The sequence below is a fragment of the Callorhinus ursinus genome, unplaced genomic scaffold (assembly GCF_003265705.2).
Source record: "Callorhinus ursinus isolate GAN/ISIS: 27379988/994484 unplaced genomic scaffold, GSC_fseal_2.0 scaffold7, whole genome shotgun sequence".
Lineage (NCBI taxonomy): Eukaryota > Metazoa > Chordata > Mammalia > Carnivora > Otariidae > Callorhinus > Callorhinus ursinus.
The window spans coordinates 11,875,520-11,899,192 of record NW_027397069.1 but is presented as its reverse complement, the minus strand read 5'-3'; the positions used below and the strand labels follow the sequence as shown (position 1 = coordinate 11,899,192).

The window sequence follows — 23,673 nt, the reverse complement described above, 5'->3', positions numbered from 1 at the left end:
TGCGGTGATGGGACTGAGCATCTTGTGTGCTACTGGAGGTTTCCAAAGACAAGCACACTTGTAACTGTATTATATCTCTTGTCACCTGGCGCCACTTGGCACATTTCAAATAAAAGCAGGGACATTGTCGTGGTCTTCTGATGTCTTCAATATACTTTCCCTTCCATGGCAGGGACTAAATATCAGGTGTCTTAGTCTGTTTGGGCTTCTGTAACAGAAATAACATAAACTGGGTGGCTTATAAACAAAAGGGATTTATTTCTCCTACTTCTGGGGGGCTGGGAAGTCCAAGATCATGGCACGAGTAGATTCCGTGTGTGGTGAGGGCCCGCTCCCTGGTTCCCAGACACCATTTTGCTACATCCTCATGTGTCCAAGGCACAAGCTAGCTCTCTGGGGGCTGTTTTATAAGATCACTACTTCCAATCATGACCTCATCACCTCCCAAAGGCCCCAGATCCTAATACCATCACCTTGCGTGTCAAGATTTCAGCATATGAATTTGGAGGGACACAAACGTTCAGACCACAACATCAGGTTCAGCTGAAGTTGTGAATGCTTGGGATGTTAAGTCCACTGAGGCCCAGATACGGTCACGGTGCTGGCCCAAAGGGTTGCTGGACCAGATGCCCCAGGATTTGAGGGGAATGTTGGAGAAGCAAATTCCCCGAAGTCCCTATCATCCCATGCTGACATTTACCTTCTCATTGCAGGGGAACACTTAAGAATCTGCCCTCAAGAATATACATGCTGCACCACAGAAATGGAAGACAAATTAAGCCAGCAAAGCAAACTCGAGTTTGAGAACCTCGTGGAAGAGACAAGCCATTTTGTACGCACCACATTCGTGTCCAGGCACAAGAAGTTTGACGGTAGGTGGGACAGTTTCTGCTTCACTCTGTTCTGGGGGTGCCTTTCTGAGAATCTCGGCCTTCCGTGAAAAACATTTTTTTAAGCAGGAGCTTTTCTTTCCTTCTTAAACATTTATATAACTTGGTCTATTTTTAGAAAAAGCATGAGCGTTCTTGACAACTTTTGTAGTAATATCTTAGAACAGCCCGAGTTAACAAAGAGCTGTTTTGAATTTGTGGTCTGCCTGTGAGATTTATTCTGAAAGATTTAGCTTAATTTTTCATGATTAGAGTGATTCTAATTCAGGTTTTGTCACATCATAGCTTGTCTTAATTTTTCATCTGGGGATTTTCTTTAAAATAATTAAATGTCATTTAAAATTATTTGAAATATAACAACGCTTTCAAGAAGACAGACTTGTTTTAAGTGCTACTGACACGGACTCCTTTACTTCAGAGTTTGCTCCTCCAAGAATCTAGCCACATTTTACGTTGCCGTGACAGTGCATTCTGTGTAAGGTTTAAATACTCTATTGATTTCCTGATTCCTTTCTATATTCTATTTGTTAAATAAACATTTTGTAGGAGAAAGCACAAAGAGTGAAAGCAATTATTACTAGGCTTTCAGCATTGAATTTTCTCATTCGAACTTCAGAAAAACAATTATTCAAAAGCAACTTGATTTTTGTACACTGAATTAATAATGATAGTGATGAAGTTCATATGCTTAGATGGTTGTGTAGTCTTTAGTGCTCTAAGAAAGGAATGTGCTTCCTGGGGCTCATTGTCAACCAGACTCGCCAATCGCGGTGACCCTTCCTTGTACCGTTGGGTCACACTGAGTTGTCATGGGGCAGGAGACCTGCCTCATCCTCTCTGGACAATGCACCGTAGAGCCGGTTTAGAAAAGGCTTGCCGAAGTTTTGATTTTCCTTTCTCTGTTCTCTGTAGTTGGTAAAATGTTCTGCTTCACTGCTGCTTGAAACTATTATAGCAACACCAATTTCATTCAAGTCAGCCCTCTGAATTCTGAAGACAGGTCCACCTGGCAGTGTTTTCAGTGCTTAAGGGGATGTGACATCTTCCATGGCAGTCAGTGGGACTTCATCTTTTCTGCCGAGTATCTCAACATCTGCACCTTCTTCCTCTGCCTCTTCCTCTGTGTTCAACTTTATATGTGGATGTGTACGAAAGTAATTCCTTACTTAGAGGTGATGCTGTGAATGTTGTTTCCTTGAATGAAACCAGGGAGTACTTAGTTGTTCCCCTTGATTGACAGATTACAAATCCAGTGACATTCAGGAGCCCCTGAAGGGGCTCTAGGTTTGAGGAACAGTAATGTATCACTTCAGATGGAGGCAGATTTAGACACCTTATCATTTGTTACAGAAAGCAGGGAGAGAGACCTGGTGCTCTTGACTTTTACCTGTCTTTGGAAAATGATTCTTGTGCCTTTATTAAGCTGTACTCCAAAATTGCGGGGAAATAATTCTGGGGCACCATTCATGACACACACTGTGTATTCCTTTCAATAAAAATATTTCATGTAAGGTAGTTTTATGGGGAGTTGATTGATTTTTTTTAAATGTGTAAGGTCATTCAAAAGGACAGAACAAGATACTTGTATGCTCATCTCAATGACTTTTAATATTAATCTGTGGATTCAGAATCCTTGAACTCATCTCATTGTCTTACTAAAGAAACCTCTCTCCATCTCTCTCTCTCTCTGTCTCTCTGTCTCCCTCTCTCCAGATGTGTTTTAAATTGTTTTAATGTACTTTGGGGTATTATGTCCATGGGTTTGACAGGACACTGATTTTTGTTAAGATCAGATCTGACATGAGGGGTGACGAATTCTTTTCCTCATAGTGCATCTCGCTGCATTAGGCTGGGATGGGGAGAAGTTGAGATTTTTTTTTTTCAAGGAAGCTTTCAGCCAGCCTATTTTTAAAACTCAAAATGTGATCCCGGTGAGCTCAGCTTTTGAAGAGCTCGGTCTTAAAAAAAAAAAAAAATTAAGAAAATATGTAAATTTAAAATTTACCATTAGAAGTTCTGCTGTTTGTTTAGGCAGTTTCGAGAAGGTCAGCTGCACAGTTGTATGACTTATCTTCTTATCCCATGAAGGAGATCCTGCTGAGTCGCCTTTCAGGAACAGGCGTGCATTCATGTGGGCAGCTTTCCATTTTTTTCCCTTAGTTTAAAAAACAAAAAACAAAACTTCCTCATTGATGAGTATCAAGTTGGTATGAGCACAGAACTATCTAGGATCAGTTGTGGAATGTTACCCTCTGAGTTTTATTTTCCCAGATAAAATCAGTGGTGCTCTGAAAGACTTGTTTATTTTTAGTAGCTTCCCATTCTGTGAGTCATTTTGCATTCTTGCCGGGGTCCCTTGATCCGAAGTGTCCATTTTGCGTTTCTGACTCCAGTCCCACTTTCTTAGGGATCTTGACTTGTCATCTGGATTTTGCATGTTTTAGTTAGCTGTATTATATACATAACTGTATTCCATGAGAAGGTGACCACTCCCTTTCCTATTTTCATTAAGTACAGGAGCAATTAAATTGCACCTGATACATATGATTCAGTCCAAACCCTATTCAGGGAGGCTAAATTCAGTCACTGTTAGTCATTAGTCTATAGTTGTTGCTTTCCTTACTGTACTAGAAATGTTTTGATTCCATTTAGCTTTTCATTTTGTGGCAGAGATGACTCCTAAAATTTGAAATTCCAAAAACCTTAATGTAACATTCTCTTTTTTTAAGATTTTATTTATTTATTTGACAGAGAGAGACACAACGAGAGAGGGAACACAAGCAGGGGGAGTGGGGGAGGGAGAAGCAGGCTTCCCGTGGAGCAGGGAGCCCGATGCGGGGCTCGATCCCAGGACCCTGAGATCCCGACCTGAGCTGAAGGCAGACGCCTAACGACTGAGCCACCCAGGCGCCCCTTAACGTAGCATTCTGTTTATTGCCATATTCTTTCCAGTTTTTATTAATATCTTTGGTAATATTTAGAAGAAACTCTGTATAAAATTCTAACTATTCATTGGGTGCTCAGAAGCTAAACCTGAATTAATATGAATTCTTCCCCACGTTTCCTAAATGGACAAGTTTGGCTTCATACCACCATTAGCCCTAAAATTTGTGGCTGAGAGGCAATAAATTGAAAAAAAATATATAATATCAATTGCAGACATTCTCGTTCTTTGGCAGAGAATTTTCTTATGACTGAGTCGCTTTCTTTTTCTTTTTAAACATAGGATTGAAATGTTATGATGAAGGTATATAAAATAATAGTTTATACACTTGGCACTGGTACTTTTCCAAGTGTCTCACAAGGTTTTGGTTAGTTCTTTTTTTTTCCTTCCTTTCTCTGGCCAAATCTCCACCTCTGGCTCCATTATCTAGCCCTGCAAGCCCATTCCCTTGCTGACGGGGGCCTAGCTTGCAAAGATTTCCTCAGAACTATACAGGGTTGCACTCAATTTGCTCTGTAGCCAAGCCCAGACTTTCTGTCACGCTCCAGGGGTTACATCATGAAGACCATCCAGGAACACCTGGCAGGATGATCACAGCATTACGTAAGCCTTTACTTCTCCCTGTCTCACCTATGCCAAATACCCAGGCAGCCGGAAGTGTGCAAAACCAATAAGCAACTCATAGAAAAATGTAAAAAATAGGGAGGGTCATCTTCATGCACCCACTCACTCCTTTTCCCAATATTGTTGTGTGTAGTGACCCTCTGACCTGTCAAATTTGTGTCTAAATCGCAGCCTCAGTCATACTACTAAGTGGCTAATGTGTTAGGATTCTAGGAAAATAGACAACAATGAAACACTCTGATATTAGTCATAGTAATACTAGGGCAACACCTGGCCCTGTTCCTCACCCTTTACAGATGTTAAGCTAGAGACCAAAGCGAACCACAGTGCAGAGTCGCAGAGCTATTTGGTGGGAGACTCAGCATTGAGTCCTAAGCCGAGCATACCTCAAGCCCTGCTCTTTACCCTCAGGACCCTTTAAACTATCCTGTGCTTTCCAACCCCCCAGGGTGCTAAGGTTTCACAAACAGCAACACCTATTCATCTGTCTCTCGCGTCTGCCCTGTCCCAGTGATCATAGGAGGATGTGATGATGTCTTTCAGAGACAAGTGGAATGGGACATTTTTTAATGCTTAACAAAGAGAATTACCCACCTAAATATAGTCTCGCCTCCAAGGAACCTGGGGCCTAGAGAGGGTAAGCCATTTGCCAAGTTTCTACCAAGAAGAATGAAACCAAGACTGTAGCCTAATACTCTTGACTTACATCAGACTTATAAAGAGTAATGGGATAGGAACTTGACATTTGCTTGAAATTCTAACTAAGCTTTTATTTGTTTCGAGTGGACGCTGGCTCAGAATTATTGATATTCCCTTAACAAGGCAATGGTGGTACTGGTGGGGAAAGACTCTAGCTACATTTTCGGAAAAGGCAGGAATAGTGTTCAGTCAGAAGTTGACCCTCAGTTAAAGGGGAATGAGTGTTTTGTGCAAAAATGTTATTGAATCAGTTAAGCCATGTTGTATATTTTTATCTCACAAAGCCCTGGTAGCTTCTGTCTTAATGTGGGTACTAGCACCCTATTCTCTAGGAATGTGTATGAAATATGGATTATTCAGAGACAGGAAAATTTAGTTGAAGGGATATTTTATTTTGCTTATTTTTTTCTTCAGATTTATTTGAGCTGAAATTTATTCACATTTGAAGCTCAGTATGAGGTTTTTATTTGTTTAGTTTATTCTTCTTGGTCTTATTATTTTACTTTCCTTTCTGGTTTTTATTTATGCATTTTAATGATATACATTTGTCCAGAGATTCTGGCAGCAAGTACATTTTTAAAAGCAAAAAAAAAAAAAAAAGGTTGAACAGTAATTTCCATTCTTCTGAAGAACTTATTCTATAGTAACACTCTCAGAACTCTATTTTACTGAACATGGAAATAATTTATACACAACGACATAATATTTTTATGCTGCAAATCTGCTTATGTTTTCTTTTTAAATATCATTTCTTGTCTATATACTGTGGAGATGACAATAATGTAATGATCTCTGTAAAATATCATCTAATTTTCCCAGGGAAAACACTTCCTTGAAAAGGAAAAACCGCTAAGTAGTTTTCCACATGGTAGTAGAATCTTCTATATCTCCCATCACATGGGTGGGGTGTGTGTGTGCATGTGCACTTGTGTGTGATTTCCGTTTGGAAACATTTATTCAGAACCTTCTATATAGAAGATACTTAACCAGGGGTGTAGTAGATAAAAGACAACTAATAATGACCAAACTATGTTCACAGTCTGTCATGATGTTTACCTTACCTCGTGGGGGAGATGTAAGTATAAAACCAACAGTAAAGAAGGCAGGATTGGCTCTATCAGATGGTAGAAGTCCATTGGAGACAGAAAGGGGGAATAAAGTGTTGTACTTAGAGGCGTCAAAGAAGACTTTTAGAAGAGGGGACTGACAGAGCCCTTAAAGGATGAATTGTTTGTATTAGTTAAAGATGGGGCAGGAGGGGACAGAGGCACCAGAGATTTTGTGTGCATGTCCACAAAGTTCTTGGGATAGGTCATAAATATATTTACTATTGATGTTTTGTGACACTGTTCATTTACTGACATTTAGCGTGCATCTGTTATGTAGATATCCTATAGAAACGTTGTAGTCCTGTATCAGTCTTCTATTGTTTTGTAAGAAATAACAACAAAATTTCAGGGCATAAACAAGAAGCATTTATTTTTCCTCAGTGCATCTTTGGATTGTCCCCTTGAATTTGGCTCTTCTGGTCTATGCCCTGCTCCTGTTGGCTCTAAACTATGATTTGGTCGGATCTGTTCTAGATTTCACTGTTCTTTTGGGGGCAACAGTCTGTCTTGGTGATTTTCTTCTCATCTTGGAGTTTAGAACACTAAGGTTCATAGCGGAGACATGATGCCCTTTATTGCCTAAACTAGGATAGGCACACTCTATTCCCAGGTTCTGTTGGTCAAAGCAAGTCTCCTGGTCATTTCCAACATCAGTGGAGACTCCTCCTGCTATTCTTGAAACAATATTTTATGTTCCACATTGGGTGATTTGTTCCTTGTTGTTTTGGTGGATTCTCTAGGAATTCAAGAGGGATAAATAAAGCGCACTGACGTACCTGATATACCACTACCTTCTATATCCTAGCACAGTGACAAATGCCCACATAACCAAACATGCGCTCACATACCACTTCCATGATGTTATTCAAGAATAAATAGATGTGATATTTCTATTTCTTAAGCTATTAGTACCCTTGTTCACTGTACAGAATAACAAGCTAACTATGATTCATAAGGGTTATCATATTAATTATCTTACAAACTAATTAGCTGAGTACCTCCTTTAATTTTGCTAGGCCTTTATCTGAAGGACACACCTCTGGAAATCACAGTGTGCTGAATTGGGCTTAGAAATTGGAAACAGTCGTACTATCACTGGAAAGTAATCTGCCAATTTTCCCAAAGGGCAGACTTTCCAAAAATAAGTATCGGCTAACCAGGGATTTCAACTGTGGCAGAACCAGTGAACAGATTTACACATCACAAATGCCTTGCTTCTGCACAATGTTGGAATAGATGATCCATGCTAGGGGTCCTTTAAATGTAAAGCATGGAAAACCCAGATCTTTGTACAAGTGAAATTTGTCCTCCATTTCTTTCTCCCTCCTTCCCTTCCCTCCCTCCCCAATTCCCCCCTTTGCTTCCTTCCTTGCTTCCTTCCTCCTTCCTTCCCTCCCTCCCTCCCTTCCTCCCTTCCTCCCTTCCTCCGTTCCTCCTTTCCTCCCTTCCCTTCCCTTCATTTTTTTCTTTTTTTTTATTCTGCTCTTTGGACAGATCATTCAAAACTAATGAAGCACACTGCTGATACACAGCCTCATATCCTCTGTGATGTACTACCAATCTTTTTCTAATTCTTAGACCCCCACCACACAGCTCAAAGTAACTTAAAACACATTATGCTCCCAGTGTAGTTGTAATATTATCATATTATTATCACCAATTCCCTTGCATGGTGGCTTTGCCGAGCAGCTGTTTCACAGACAAGCCAATTTCTTTTAAGTATTGCTCTATCAGATGCTGAAACCAGCCCTACCAGAAGGGTTCTTGGTCATGAATGTTAATGAGCAGACAAGTATCTGCTCCCTGACAGGGGCTCACCAATCCTTTGAGTAAGTATGGGTAAATTACAGGAGAAATTTTATTTCAGTTAAATTGATCTGCCACTGAATAGAGAAAACTGATTTTCTTATTTTAATGAAAATTAAAAAACATATTTAATGGTGGTGTAAATTAGAGCTCAGTGGAAACATTTTTGTCTTCAAACCTGAGAACATTCAGCTCAGTGTAGACTGGTTCCACTGCATGGTGTGCGTAATGATAATGGAAAATTCATTATCTCTAGTTGGGGGTGATGTGCAGTGGGAAACAGTATGAGTCACCCACTCTAACTGGGATTTCATATCAAGACTCTTGACTTTCCTTCATCATAGGGAATTGGAATAAAAATGTGCTTTCTCCTTTGCTGAGACAACATGGTTTGCCCTTTTCAGACAAATAACATGGTAAAGGCATAAGAAGCATTTATGTGCTTTGAGAGTTCTAAGGTTTAGAAGAAAACGATTCAGGGGAAAATCTGAAATGACATACCCTGTCCTGATGGGAGTCCCTGAGGTGGGCGCATGGAAGGAACAAAATAGATAAGAAAGTGATAATAGTTGAAGTCATTCGATGAGTCCATGAGGGTTTATTATAATATTCTCATGTATGTATGGTTTCTACATTTCTATAACGAAAAGGAGATAACTGACTTGAGCATATACAGGATGGAAGATTTTTAGTTCGTGAATCCATTCTAGATACACAACAATGTCAGCAGATATTGTCTCTCTCATGTCCTGTGTATTTCACAATAGTAAATTACACGGAACATACCATTTTCAAATTGCAGAGATGGACAGAACTTACAGGGATTTTTAACTCAGGCTGAGACTACTTAGCTTCTGCTTCCACCCAGCATTTTATTATTCTTTGGCTAGAAATGGCATCTCTAGTTTATCCACATGAACGGGCTTGTTAAAAAATCTATTAAGTGTGATTCAAAACGTTGAACTCTTGTTTAGAAGATACACGGACACCATGGCAAGCATACTGTTCATGCACAAAAATTTGGCAAGAATTCAGAAGAAAATGTGAAATGTCTATTATAAGTACATTATGAATAACATTTCTATATTGCTCAGTAGTTACCCGTGATTTTTAGTTGAATGACAACGCCTACGTGAGCTTGGCGTTTTAGCAAATTAAAAGGGAAAAACAGCTTGCCTAAGCAATTAATTCCATCGGGTTCCAAGTATTCCATGGGATAGGAAGAGAATACTGAACCAAACGTGGAGGTAGAGTCAGGAACCAGCTAAGCCTGCAGAGTTCACAGCGCTCTGAGAAATTTTTAGAAATCACTCAATACAGCTTCAGAATTTTCCATTTATTATTCTTTCAGAAGGTTTGTTATAGTCATTAAATGGACAATATTGTTTTGGGGATGACTATATATAGTAGTATATATGATCTTCATGCTGTTTCCTCCTTACCTAGTGGTTTAATTGAATCCAAACACCTTGAAAATGAAAAGCAAACTTTGAAGTAAGATAACAGGGAATTGGGCTTCCAAGGCCTTTTTGTGTTTGAAGAAATTGTCGTTCTCCACATATATTTTTTTTTTAATTTCTGAAGATTTCTTGGCATACTTTCTCCTCTTAGAGGAAGTGTGCTGTGGTCATTACAGACTCTGGTTCCCTCAACCCTTCTGTCTCCTTCTCAGTGTTTATGTAATTGATACCTGCTCATTTTTACTTATTTAGTGTTCTTTTAAAAAAGTATGATCGATTGCCTAGTCCCTGTTGAAGTCTGAGCTCTCTGAGTGTAGGGATTAGGTCTCCTATTTCTATTTTATCTTCCTCTGCTTGACTTAATATGGAGCATATTTAATAGTGTGGTATTGTCCGACTATGGCACCAGCCTGCGCAGACCCAAGGGCACACACTGGTCACGTGAAGTACTTCGGTTTCAATATAAATATGACAGAAGAAAATGGGAAGCTTTGCATTCTAGTTATCTCTTCACATTTAGGGTCTATAAACCTGGAAGTCATATTTGATTTCAGCATCATTTATTCCAGTGGATTGAATGGAACTAATTTTAGATTCCCAGAGCAAAGACAGTCTTTATTTAAGAGTGAAGGGAGTTGTCCTTACCTCCAAAAGCAGGATGAGTGTGTTTTCTCTTTCATACACACACTCCACACACACGTGGAAAGAGAAAAACATACTCATCCTGCTTTTTGACGACTGTATGTGCGTGTGTGTGTGTGTGTGTGTGTGTGTGTGTGTGTGTGTGTGTGTGAATAAGGAGAGGTTCAGATGCACCTGAGTCACCTGGAGGACCAGGAAATTTTGATGCTTTGGTCTGGATGGGACTCAGAATTATTTAGCTTAAGCCTCCCACATTTCTGAAACAGGTAGTTTTTTCAATATCCTGGTTTCAGTGGAATTGAGAGGTCAATTATCAGGACATAATGTAGGGCACAGAAAGATGCCAGAGGTTTTTAAATCTTTGCTCTATCACATTAAATATTGGGGTCAGTTTAAGATCTGCCAATAAAAGGTCCCCACTGTGTTAGAAAGGATTTAAGCACCTATTGCTCATCAAACAATGTGTTTTATACATTAAACAAGCCTCTTTTTTTGCCTCTGATTTTGACGAGTTACGCTCAAGGTCCAGAACTCATTTGATTTTTTGCAGATCAAAATTATACTTCATTTGAATTTTTAAAATATTTGTGAACTACAAATTTTTTTTCTCTTTTATTTTCTAGTTCATAGGACCTAACAGATATTTTTCACAATCTATAAAATGCATTTTAATTTCTTCATGTCATTTGTTATTTTGTTATTTTTATTTTAGTTTTTAGTTTTTGCTTGGATGATGGTTTTGGAGCCATGTAAATTTTTTAATAACCTTTTTTAGTAGCATTTTCTGATTCTAAATTAACATATGCTTTTTGTAGAAAATTTGAATAACTTGAAAGTTTTAAAGGATTTAAAGTTTCTTTAAATTTATGTCTGGGGGAGGGGGGCGGGTTGCAGAAACCAAACCTGGGATGTCAGGACACTGAGGTAAAAATGTAATAATAATCAGTGTATGGCTTCTCATGAAAATTTATTCAAATAACTTCTGAAAAATAAAATAAATTGGAACTTTCAATTTCTGTGTTTCATTGTTCATAAATACAAAATGAAAATTAGAAACCAAGTCTCTGTAAGAGGGAGGGGATTTTCTATTTTTCTGGGGATAATATTCCCCCCCATACTTTGTAACATTTTGTCGATGTTTTTGGACCACTTTTACTGTGATTGAGTTGATGGTCTTGATTTAGAGTACCCGTAGAAGCCCTTTCAAATTAGGACAACATAGTGCTAAAGATTTATATGATGCAATAAATCATGGTTTATATTAAAGAATAGGTCAAGGGAATACTTCAAATGAATCCTCCCATGAAAGAATTTATGGAAAATAGAGAATGAAGGAAAAACAACATGAACACTTTTAATGCCCTTCTTGAACAATAGTTCACAGTTCTACCAACTTGGCCCAGTTATCATTAGGTCATCTATAAGTGTTCTCTCTCTCTCTCTCTGTTGTGCTCAAAACATTTCAGGAAGGGAAATGGCTTCTGAGGCTATTGTCAGGCCTGGAGCATTCCAAGTCTCCCTACAAACCAAGGACTAGACCTCAGGCACAACCTGCTTTCAGTTTCAAGTTTTAGCTAGTCTCTAGTGCATAAAACTCGATTGTATTCTGCAGTTGAAGGAATTGTGGAGCCAATTTTAATTAATATTAGCATTGTCTATTTTTAAATTGCTAAATACATTCCCCAAAAGTTTAGGCACGTTTTTAAAAAATGTTTGAGATTGTTTTTTCTCTTGGCTGCTTCTAAATCAGAAATCTATTTTTTTTCCTCCATGTAGATTCTAGGTGCCTAATACACTCAATATATTTTCTTTTTTTTTTAAGATTTTATTTATTATTTATTTGAGAGAGAGATAGTGAGAGATAGAGCGCATGAGAGGGAAGAGGGTCAGAGGGAGAAGCAGACTCCCCGCCGAGCAGGGAGCCCGATGCGGGACACGATCCCGGGACTCCAGGATCATGACCTGAGCCAAAGGCAGTCGCTTAACCAACTGAGCCACCCAGGCGCCCTCCACTCAATATATTTTCTTAATTCACTCATTCATTCCCCATATTTGGGGAAGGGTCTACTTTGCTCATGACATCATGCCAAGTTCTATTCAAAACAAATAAACAGAAAGGTCAGGTAAACAGTTCAGGCCCTGGAGTCAGAAACTAGATTTCAAATGCAGAATTTACAGTTCATTGACAAAGTGACCTGGGAAGTTTCTAGAACTCTTTGGGTTTCATGTTTTCTCTTTTCAAAATGAGTGTAATAATTGTAGTTTTGAAAATGTGCATAAGGGGCCCAACACGTGTCTGACAAAAAGTGAGGATTTAATTTATGGTGGCTGTCTCCTGCTCTTCATCCTTATCATGTGCTTCTGTTCTTGTCCCTAAGAAGCTGACCGTCCCACAGAGCCACTCAGACAAGAGCATAAAGAACTGTAATACTGGTTAGTACCATGCGTGAAAATACAGATAAAATATTAGAAAGGAATGAAATTATTTCATGATGAGAGAACCGTGAGTGACTTTGTGAAAAGACAGAATGAAAACTGTCTTCAAAGTTACGAAGGAATTGGACATTGATCTGGAACGATGTGGACCTGTAGCTGAAAGGCACAGACGTGGGGAATCAAGAGGGATACAGTTGTGGAACGAAGGATGTGTGACTAAGAGAGGAGTAACAACCAGTAGCAAGGTCCGTGAGTTAGTTAACAAAGTGGAAAACAGTCTGTTCTTGGAAAATCAGCGGGTGCTCTTACGTCTTTTCATTATAATAATTTAATTGACTGTTGATTTCGAAGTTATATAGATGAAAGTTAAAATCCCCGTTGAACAATAGCTAACAAAGATTACTCTCTGGGGTTGGTTCTGTTTAATTGATGACAGACAATAGGCGTGTGGATTAGAGAACAAAATGCAGTCAGTTGATTCCTCATTTTCTTTAGTGTGTGTATCTGTATAATAATATTTTTAAGTAGTAAACTTCCAGGCATCTGTGACTGAGTATTATTCATATATGGTCTATGTGTAAGAATTATTTACCTGAAGGGCTGCTAAATGTTATTTCCATGGTGATTTGTGAGGAATAGTATGTTTAGGCATAGACTTTCCTTCTGTTATTCTACTTTTCAGGTTCCTCACTACAGTGAATATGTCTAACTCTTATCATCACAACAATTGTTGGATGGTTCATCTGATTATGAAAATGAACATTAATTTGATACATCCCGTGAGGCCCTGCCATGTACTATACCTTCACATGTGAAATTAGTTATTTTGCTGAAATTTTTTCATGATAACGTCTGGTGGCAATTTCAAAATCAGATTTGTATTTGAAATTGTTAAATTTCACATTACGTTATATTTCATAAAATGTCTAAGTCCTTTCAAATATCTTGCATAAAGATTCCCCCAATAAAATCACACACAAATATACAGGACAAGGGCCCTGCTGTAAATATTTCAATCAACAACAGTGGGGGACACATAAACTGTTGATAATTGCCCACTTCATGTAATGATTTGAATTTTCTCAGTAACAATTTAGTGTGCAACTTAGTATGTAGATCACTGGGGATGGGTGAATACAAACATTTTCATGCACTCAAAGTCTTCATGTCATTGAAAATTTCAGTCTCTAGAGCTCTGTTAAGAAGTCTACATTATGTAAAGATAATGCATATTTACTTACTGTACATTAATACAGTGTTTATTAAGTAGCTATTGATTTTTCGTAGTTGCTTTTTAGCAGTCTTAAATTCTCATTTAAAATGTGTAATTCTTCAAGGCAGCTAACATCTCCAGTGTTCAAGTTATTGGGTAGGGAGTGATACACAGTAGTATGGCATACCCTTAGCTTGTTGCCAGTGGTGAATGAAAGATACATCCCTGGATGACTCATGGTATTTCTTTATCCTCAGGTTTACCACCTGTGGTTAATAGGAACCAAGTTCATTTGTGTGGAGTGCTTAAAGGGGCCTTAAGAGTCCTTAGAATAAACTTCACCCGGGCATCAGCTGCACACCTAAATAGATTGTTTTTGCCAATGAGTAATGTTCCCTCACTACCCAGTCTACACAGACAATGCCAGGGAGTATAGCACTCTTCCGACAAATGCTCTTCATTCAGGGGTCTTTTTTGGATGAATCTAATTCTGCTCCGTTCCATTCCTCATCTGAAAAAAAAAAAAAAAAAAACACGTTTTGAGGGCCATCAGATTTAGGCAAAGTTGAGCAATACATTAAAAATAACCAAATCAACAATATATTCTTCTTCCTTGTGAAAATTTTGCTCAATACCCAGCATAGCAGGGTGATTTTGTGGTAGCTTAATAAAAGCTACCTTAATAACAAAGCAGAAAGGTCAGCTGTTTATCTTCTTGCTAATGTAAAACCATAAATGTGGCTTTGTTCTCTGCTCTCATTGTCCATTAGCTTCCTTTTAAAACCTTTTTCTTCTGTATTTGAACAGCAATCAAGAAATATGTCTTTGTTGTCAAATATCTTAACCTTACATACACTGTCTCTTTAAAATAAGTAATATAATAAAAGAAATGAAGCATTGGTAACCTTTAGAGAGGCTAATTAACTGAAGCAATGATGACTAATGACATTTTTTTCTACACAAAAATTGCTTGCCATCTAAACAAACATCAGTACATGTAATAAACCATATTGCCAGGTAGCTAGCATTTCAAATTAAATGAAAAAGACCTTTTTTATGAGGTGATAAGATACTAAATTCAAAGACTATAATTAATTCCTTCCACTGGAATAAAAGGGTCTGAGGAAACAAAGCATATTTTTAAAAGTATTAAGGAAAAAGGGAAAGGTGTGTCTTTGAAAAATATTTTTAAATGAGCCCAATCCGCATTTATATCAATAATTACACATTATGTCTTATCAAGGAACCCACTGTTACGTGGGGTTTTTTTTTCTTTTTTTTTAAACTGCAGCTCTTGTGTTCCAATATTGTTTTCTTTTCCGTTTTCCTCAGGAAACGAAAAATAGACAGGATCCTGTATTCCACTTTATATTTCACATTAGCTAACAGAGCTGGTACCGGACAGGGAAGCAGTGAGGTGAAAGGTTTTCGTTTTGAGTATTTGTTTGCAAAACAAGCACAGGCTCATGGAGGATCATTTGTAGAAAGCTAAGCCATGCTGGGTTGCTCATTAGATAACTTCGAAGGACTCTGGTTTGCTCTGCCCTACCGCCCCGTTGTAGACACTTGTATGTGTTTCAATTAAAATCTCCGTTTACTTCTAGCTGCCATGTTAGCATCCGTTCCACCAACAGAGGGTAAAGGTCACAGCCTCCTGAATGAACAGACATTAAAAATATATATACATATATGCCATTTGCCTTTCTTGTGTAGGTGCCTTTGAGCCACCCAGGGCAGGCTGGGGGAGAAGATTCTGACGAGTCAAATTGCATGGGGACTTGCACCTTACTTACCAATGTAGCTTTGGTAGCTGTTGGTCCAGATGCCTCAACTGCAGTTGTTTTGTGGATTGGGATCCAGCAGCAGCTGTTGTTCTTTGCTGGAGCGTGTTTCTGAAATTCTGAATCTAGTAGTCTGAGACCCTAGTCATTGAAAGCTATGCTGAAAGTTAATTTGCTGAATCCAAGTTTATTTTCCTACCTCCACCACAGTCTGTGATAGAGCCTTTCCCCTGTGATGCACAATAAAAAAGAAAGGACTCCTTTGCTGCCCTTTCCTGGGGCTGGTGAGGCTGAGCATGCAGGGGTTGCAGAGCGGGGGCTGGGGGCTCCCCGGGCTCAAGACTTGGCTGTGCTCGGACTGCTGCACTTCCAGACCCAGGCTCTGGGCCCTCCGCCCGCACGGCGTTTGGCAACTCAGCGGACTTCAGTTTCTCCATCTCCAGTGCTCGGAATAATACATCCTTCCTTGCAGAGCATGAACCTGAGATAATGTGCATCTAAAATGCCTGACACATAGGTAGCTTTTACTATTTTTTCCGCGCCAGCCATGTCCCTTTTCTGAGGGTTTTCTGATAATTGAAAAGGTTCTGCATTTCCTTGCCTCGCTTCTGAGCACAGAATTCATTTTCTCACTCCAAAAATATGAAAATTCCTAGACATTCAAATAGTTATACCTCCTATTTATTAGGTAGCACTTCGGGACTTTTGTAAGCACTTGGTATGTGTTGTTCCATTTAGCCTTCACAACCATCCTAAGAGGTAGGTGATATTATTGTTATTATTATTATTATTATTTTTAAAGATTTTATTTATTTATCTGACAGAGAGAGACAGCGAGAGAGGGAACACAAGCAGGGGGAGTGGGAGAGGGAGAAGCAGGCTTCCCGCGGAGCAGGGAGCCTGATGTGGGGCTCGATCCCAGGACCCTGGGATCATGACCTGAGCCGAAGGCAGACGCTTAACAACTGAGCCACCCAAGCGCCCGTATTATTATTATTATTATTATTCCTGCTGTTTTATAGTTGAGGAAGTTCGTGCTTGGAGACGTAGGTAATTTGCTGAGTTCACATAGCTAGTAAAAGACAGAGCTAGGCTTTAATCCAACGTACACCCTGTACCGAGCTGTATTTTCTCCCCCAAGGAGAGCAAATCAATTTACCTTGAAATGAAGTATTTACCTGAAATGTTCTATGTTAATAATCGAAAGCTCTGGTAAACATTTTGTGAAAAAGTCTACGCTTTGGCGTTCTCACTTGAACAAGTTTGGGTACAGTCTAATCAACCTTAAAGCTTGACCCACCCACACCACGATAGACCGACTTACAGCTGCTACAAGTAGAACGTGGTAGGAGGGGAGAGGGAAACAGTATTTAGAAGGAATAGTCACCTCAACGGTACAGCTGAACTACCTGCATCTCTGCAAAGTTAACAGGAGTCTCTATAAACAGGATGGTGCCGACACTGGGGATTCAGGGCCACATGATCTATAAAGCCACACAGAGTCACAGCTGACCCCAGGGAAAAGCCTGACCTGGGTGCAGAGGTAGGATCCCTGTTTAGAAGTGAGTCAGAGCTCACATGGGAAGTTTGGCATATGACAAGCATTCTGATGACAGGATTTCAGACACAAGAACAGAAAGGGAAGAACTGGTACCCAAAATTCACAACCCAAATAGTAGCAAGTATGACATTAGAGTCTGGAAATTCTGAGTCATTCCATGCTAATGTCAAAAAGGACCCCTGTACCTGCAGATGGAAGATGGTGAACCAAAAATAGACAGATTCTGCCAGCAGAAAAGGCATGCTTTGTCTATTCTGAGGAAAGCATTAGAACCCCAATGGCGCGGGTATTCTGGCATTACCAGAGTTATATTCAATGGTATACCACATGTTTTAATGCAAATTGTGTTATATATTTTATACTTTAGCTCATGACGAAAATGGCATAGCTCACGATAATGTCTCTATTTAAAATAGAAAGTACCCTTGATTTCACTAATACTTCTTTTTTTTTCTTATTCCTAGTAAATAGTCCTGTAAACTTTCTGTGAACTCTGATTTTGCTTTAAATGCAAACATACTGTGTGTTTAGAGAGAGAGAGAGAGAAAGAGAGAGAGAGAGAGAGAGGCAGAGAGAGCCACACTCACACAGAGACAGAGAGAGCAGTTTGGTCGTATGTGGTGGTAATGGTGTTTTATTTGGGAGAATGAAACTAGCCTCTGGAATCAGGGATGAGAGGAAGACTTCTCAATGTATATCCTTTTAGTACCTTTTTAACGTTTGATTATATATATATATGGGTTACCTATTCAAAACTATGTTTTTAAGAACAACCAAATGCAGTTATGCTAAAGAAAAGCATTAATATTCAAATTTAGTTCTTAACAAGATGTTAGAGGCAGCTTGTGAATCTTTGGTTTTCCTACATCCTACTCTCAATTTAAAAGTAACCGTGTTCATGTCAAAGTCAATGGTAAAACATTTCTAAGTTCAATGAAACATGTTTTTTTTCTTTTCTGAAGAACATTTTTTACCTTCCTAGAAGTGAATGACTTTGACATTTGGATGTTGTACTGTTTCTTTTTTAAGCATGTTTTGTCATATGAATTAATTCAGGAAAAGGCCAATTCAGTGTTTAAAGATTTTGCATAACCAAGTAAGGTAGTAACCAGGAGCTGTGTCTTGGGAATTGCTCATTCCCCACACCCCTTATTAATATCCTAAATCTGTTTCTTAACTATACTGTTGTTTTGAACATTTCAAATTGCCCTACTTTTCCTGTGCTATTTCAGATGTAAACTTAAAGATATTCTTGATCTGAGACCTAAGCAAGGCACATAAGACAAACTTCACATTGGAATGTAGCATTTTTGTCAGTCGAGTTTCCTTTTTCAACTTCGCCAAAATGTTTAATTCATTGTCATTCTTTTGCGTGTGTCTTTGCTTATATTTGTTTGTTTCCTGCCTCCCCCCTCACCCCGCCTCCCAAATGCCCCTCATCTCCAAGACCATGTGCAGGACTTCAGCGTTATTATCTTCTCTCGATCAGTGTCTCCGTTTCTATTATCCTCCTTCCTTCTCTCTGTTGTTCAGTAGGAAGGAGCGACACTCAGGGTAACATTCTGCAATTTAAGACTTGAATTATATACCTGCTCCACTCTGGCAGGTGTTGGTCCCTCTGCAATTTTGGAAATGAAAAGCATGTAGGGAAAACTCTGAAAGGAATTATAATGGGTACTGGTTCATTGCTTATGGGGTAGCATTTTAACAAGAAGCTTCCTCAGGGATCAAGGAATACAGATCCTTTGAATTAACCAATTTAAACTTCTCATTCAACTCTTTGCCTTTCTCCCATATTGGTGAGTATTTTGATCTTGTCTTCATGAGGAAGTGTCTATTCTGTTGATTTTTCAGGCCATGGCTACTCGAATGGGCTCTGAAAAGTACACTGATGTTTCTTTTTATCTGGGGACCCTGAGAATATTGATAAATATAGGCTCATTAAAAACACATCTGGTCAGGGGAGTTACTTCAATGACTGAAGAGAAAAGAGAAAAAACCAAACACACAAATAATGAGGGTGAGTTACCTTCTGAAGATAGAGTGTCTCTTCGCTGACCAAGAACTAGAGCTGATAGAAGCAGACCACCCACCATTGCCATCTGCATTTGAGAGATGGAGAGGCAGAGATGAGTTGTAAAGTTTTACCTCTCCATGTAATAATGGAATCATGTTTTAGGCCACTGAGCTGCAAAAGCAGTTAACTGCCTGAATATTGTTCAATAGCTTATGTGAGATATGTTGCTATGTCTTATTCTTTCAAAGTTAAGTCCTCCAACCCTGTATTAATTAAATGTGTTGTATATTTTTAATATTTCTTATAGAAACTCAGCAATTTTCAAGATAAAGACAAATGAGTTTTGTCTCTATTAAAAGTGATAATGCTCAACTGGGGCATTTCTGGAAAGCCTTTATTAATTCATCACATTTATGAACCCCCTCCTACTTTTCAGAGATGCCTATTAAGTTGAATCTCACAAAGTAAACAAGCTACTTGTCACGCTGAAGAGAGTTTTGTTAACAAAGATCTACAATAACAGCACCATATGTGCCAAAATAGGCGTGTAAGCAGGATTCAGGAAGCAAGGAAGATGGAGAAACTGCTTTCATTGGTTGAGTCAGAAATTGTTAGAAAAGCTGATGGACTATATTGAATACTAGCATAGGGATAGGAATTTTCTAGATGAAAATTTAGGAGTTAAATATTCTAAGTAGAGAAAGATGAGAGAAAATATGCAATATTTCAAAATATTTTTGACATCATGACTTTTTGTGAGAAATACAGTTAGACTGTTGTTGAGCTGAAAATCAAAGTGGAAAATACTGGACTATATAAGCCCTGAGATTTCTTACTGATTTAAAAATTTCATGATTCCACATGATTCCATTGTTTCAGAAACACTGGACTTCCATTTTCACCTAAAAATGCTGATCTGATTCATTTTCACTAAGAACCTATATAGGGGACACTTCAGCCTCCATCACTTTCCTACTTTAATGGAAGACTGTAGGGTCTGATGATTTCAATTATATTTTTCTTTAATACTGTTTTATTGTATATTATATACCCTGACTAGAATATTCTTGAGGAAATGCTATATATACAAAGGTGTGACTTTCCTATATTTTTTTTTGTATTAGAGATTTATATTCCAGCAGATTTCTTCTGAGATGAACTTCAAATACTGGTTAAATTCTATCCTATTTATTGTCCAAAGAAAACTGTCATCTTACACCGGCCAACAGGTAGTTTTTCTGTAGAAGCACAGGAATCAGGCTATTTAGACATAATTAAAGTCATTCTATAAAAAATGCTGGTTCAGCTTGCTTAGAGGCTCACCATGGTCAGATATTCTGAGAAAGACTCACTGTCTCTTTAGCAGCCAAAAACAAAAAACCACCAAACAATAGGCAGAGCTCATAGGGTTACCCCACAAGGTGCTAAAAATAGCCAGTTGATGAAGAAACCAGTAAACAGTACAAATGCCTCCATAATGCTATTTATATCTGGTATGGTTTAGTTCATCAATATTAGAACAGACATTGGAAACTTTCTGCAAGTGAATAGGACTTAAATGAGAATATGGGGCTATTTGAAGGTATCTTTAGGGACACATCTTTATACTCTGAAGGAATTTAGAGGTTCCCTCTTCCAAAAAATGTGCCAATTACCTCTACTTAACATATGATAGGCTACCTACACATTTCATCCCACTTTTAGAAGTACTCATTATGCTTTTTTGTAAGCATTTGATTAATATGAATCTCATTAAGTAGGGAAAGATAATCTCTTTCTTTTTAAGTAGTGAGTTTGGGCATGGGCTTGACCCAACAAAAACTTTTGTGCTTAATAGTGGACTATTGAATAAATCTCTCCCTTGGAGATGTTGAATTCAAGAGCAGTAGATGGTGGAGTGAACGGGAAGGGCAGAATTCCAAGACTCTATGTTCTACACAGATGCCAAGAGGCATAAAGAAAGAAGATAATTAGTAGGGACAGAAACCATAGAAGCCAAAGTAGTGAGTAAAATACAAGATTTCAAGAGTTGAGAGATAAGCTGTTCCTGAGATGAAAATCTAGCTCTGTGTGAGACTATGGACCTCCCAACAGCAGCTCTCTACAACTTAATATAATCTGAGTGTATTTCCATCCTGCATTCGAAGAGTTTCACCTGTTCATGTTTAATGATAAACTACTTTTCTTAAAAACATCAATTTCATTGGTATTTCTAGAAACTAATGTTTCTGTCCTTCCTTAATTGATTATTCTCAACTTTGGACTGGAATTGATTTGCTCCTATGTTTCCTTGTCTTTTTTTTTTTTTTTTCTCATCCTAATTTCAGAGATTTTTGAGTGAGAAGTTACTCTTTCACCGAGACTAGTTTTTGGAGATAAATACGGGATTTGAGACTTAGCAGGATAAGGGAAAGGATCTCATGCCAGGACTAGACATATTTTTCCCTACTTCCAATCCTGACATGTGCTTACAAAGTACAGTTTAAAATCTGGGGAGAACCTCAGGCAAGACTTTTGTAAAATCCCAAAGTAAGTTTTATTTTAAATATTTTTGATGGATTAGGAAGGTACCATAGAGGTGAACATTATATAATGAGTCTGTAATGCTAACCGTGAATATGATTGTAATTAAGTGCGGGATCATTAATGACATAGAATACTACCAAACAATAGAAAGGAGGCTTAGTGCAATATACGGGAATGAGCATCAGTTTGATTTGTAAATCATTTAGCTCCTGACCATACTTGTCAAATGACTCTACGAAGTCATTTAACCTCTCTGAGCCTCAACTTCCACATTTGTCATATTGGGATAGTGATAATACAGATAAATTATTTCATGTAGATAACATTAAATAGAGATTCACTATCTTCTTCCATTCTTGACCTGAGCGTTGAGAAGTCATGAGATTGAATTTAAAAGGAAAAGACACAAACCCTCATTCTCTAATCTCTGCTACTCGAAGCATGGACAGCAAGACTGGCAATGACCAGGAGCTGTTGAATACCACATTGCCAATGGTTGGAGGTCATTATACTAGGATTAAGAGTGTTTCCCTGGAATCACTAAGTTATTTTCATAATTTATTTCCATAACTTAGTAGAATTATAAATTAAAGATGAGCATTCACTGCTTTGCTAACTCTGCTATAAAATTTGACCCATAACAAGAATAAGATGAGAAAAATCTGTTTTCTTAAGTATATTATACTCTTTGCACATTTTTTGAACATGACAAATGTGCCTCATAATTTAAAGAAAATATGGGGTAGTAATGATTCTAATAAGAAGAAAAATCTCTTACTCAGACTTTGTATGAAAATGAAGTAAGGTATCTTGTCTAAGTCCCAGTATTTGTTTTTTTTTAAGATTTTATTAATTTATTCATGAGGGACAAAGAGAGAGAGAAGGAGAGGGAGAAGCAGGCTCCCAAGGAGCAGGGAGCACGATGTGGGACTCGATCCCAGGACCCTGTGATCATGACCTGAGCCGAACGCAGACACTTAACCATCTGAGCCACCCAGGCGCCCTAAGTCCCAGTATTTGAATTAACTTTAAAAACCTAAAACATCTGTGTATTCACTGGATGTGATAAGGGTTTCAACTGATAATAATTGAATTAATTATTACATGTTGTTAATCTTTTGGCTGTCTCTAGAAGATTTATTTCCTTAAACAAACCACATTATTTAATGTCACTGAATATGTTGATGGTGCTGTTCAAATGTCAAATAACTGCCAAAGCTCTAGGGAAAGGCTAGTTTTTCATGCATGTTTAAATTTCTAGTGGACTTCAACTCATCAAAAAGGAAAATCTAGCCTTTAAACCATGTCATCTTGGACTTTACCTTACATTTGAAGGAAGGATTCTCCAGTAGAATATGGGACATACATAGTTATTTCTAAAGTGCAATTGTGTATTAATTAGAAACCTAATTAAGGTTGGATGTATACAAGTGAATGTTGGCATTCTTGGTTGTGGAAGGTTGATTTTAATTACTCAGAGTATCATTACATTATTATCATCAGTAACCACGGGTGAGTACCTACTATGGTTTAAGTAAATCTGCTTGCTGTCAAAAGGTAGAAAGACCCCCGTGTTACAGTAAAAATGTTTCTGTATCATGCTAAATTACTATGTTGACTTACAAAACATACTTGTGTAATGGGTGTATCATTTGGTATCAGATAAATAGTCCTTTTAGAACTTGAAAATATGAGTAAAAGATCTGAAAGAGAGAGACTGAGCACTAGAGAGATATACTGGGTACTAAGTACGGTATTAGGAAAGTAATTTTTCTGTGTTGCTCTGTGGAGTAGGTGAGGAAGAAACAGAGCTGAATGGGTGGGTATTACAGAGAGTAAGATTTCTACACATAACAAAGAACTTTTTCACAGTTAGTACTGCCTCATGAAATTGTGAATTTCCCAATACTGGATGCAATTACAAAGAAGCTCAATTTCTGTCTTCTTTTTTTCTTTATATTGTAA

The 23,673-nt window shown here is 38.2% G+C and overlaps 1 protein-coding gene across 2 annotated transcripts in view; it reads left to right on the top strand.

The window, feature by feature from the left end:
* GPC6 (glypican 6) overlaps positions 1-23,673 on the top strand; it is a 1,079,188-nt gene that overhangs the window by 280,116 nt on the left and 775,399 nt on the right. For both annotated transcript variants that reach the window (XM_073894397.1, XM_025874780.2), the window contains exon 2: positions 714-872. In XM_073894397.1, the coding sequence (XP_073750498.1) occupies positions 714-872 (159 nt within the window). The remainder of the gene's footprint in view (positions 1-713; positions 873-23,673) is intronic.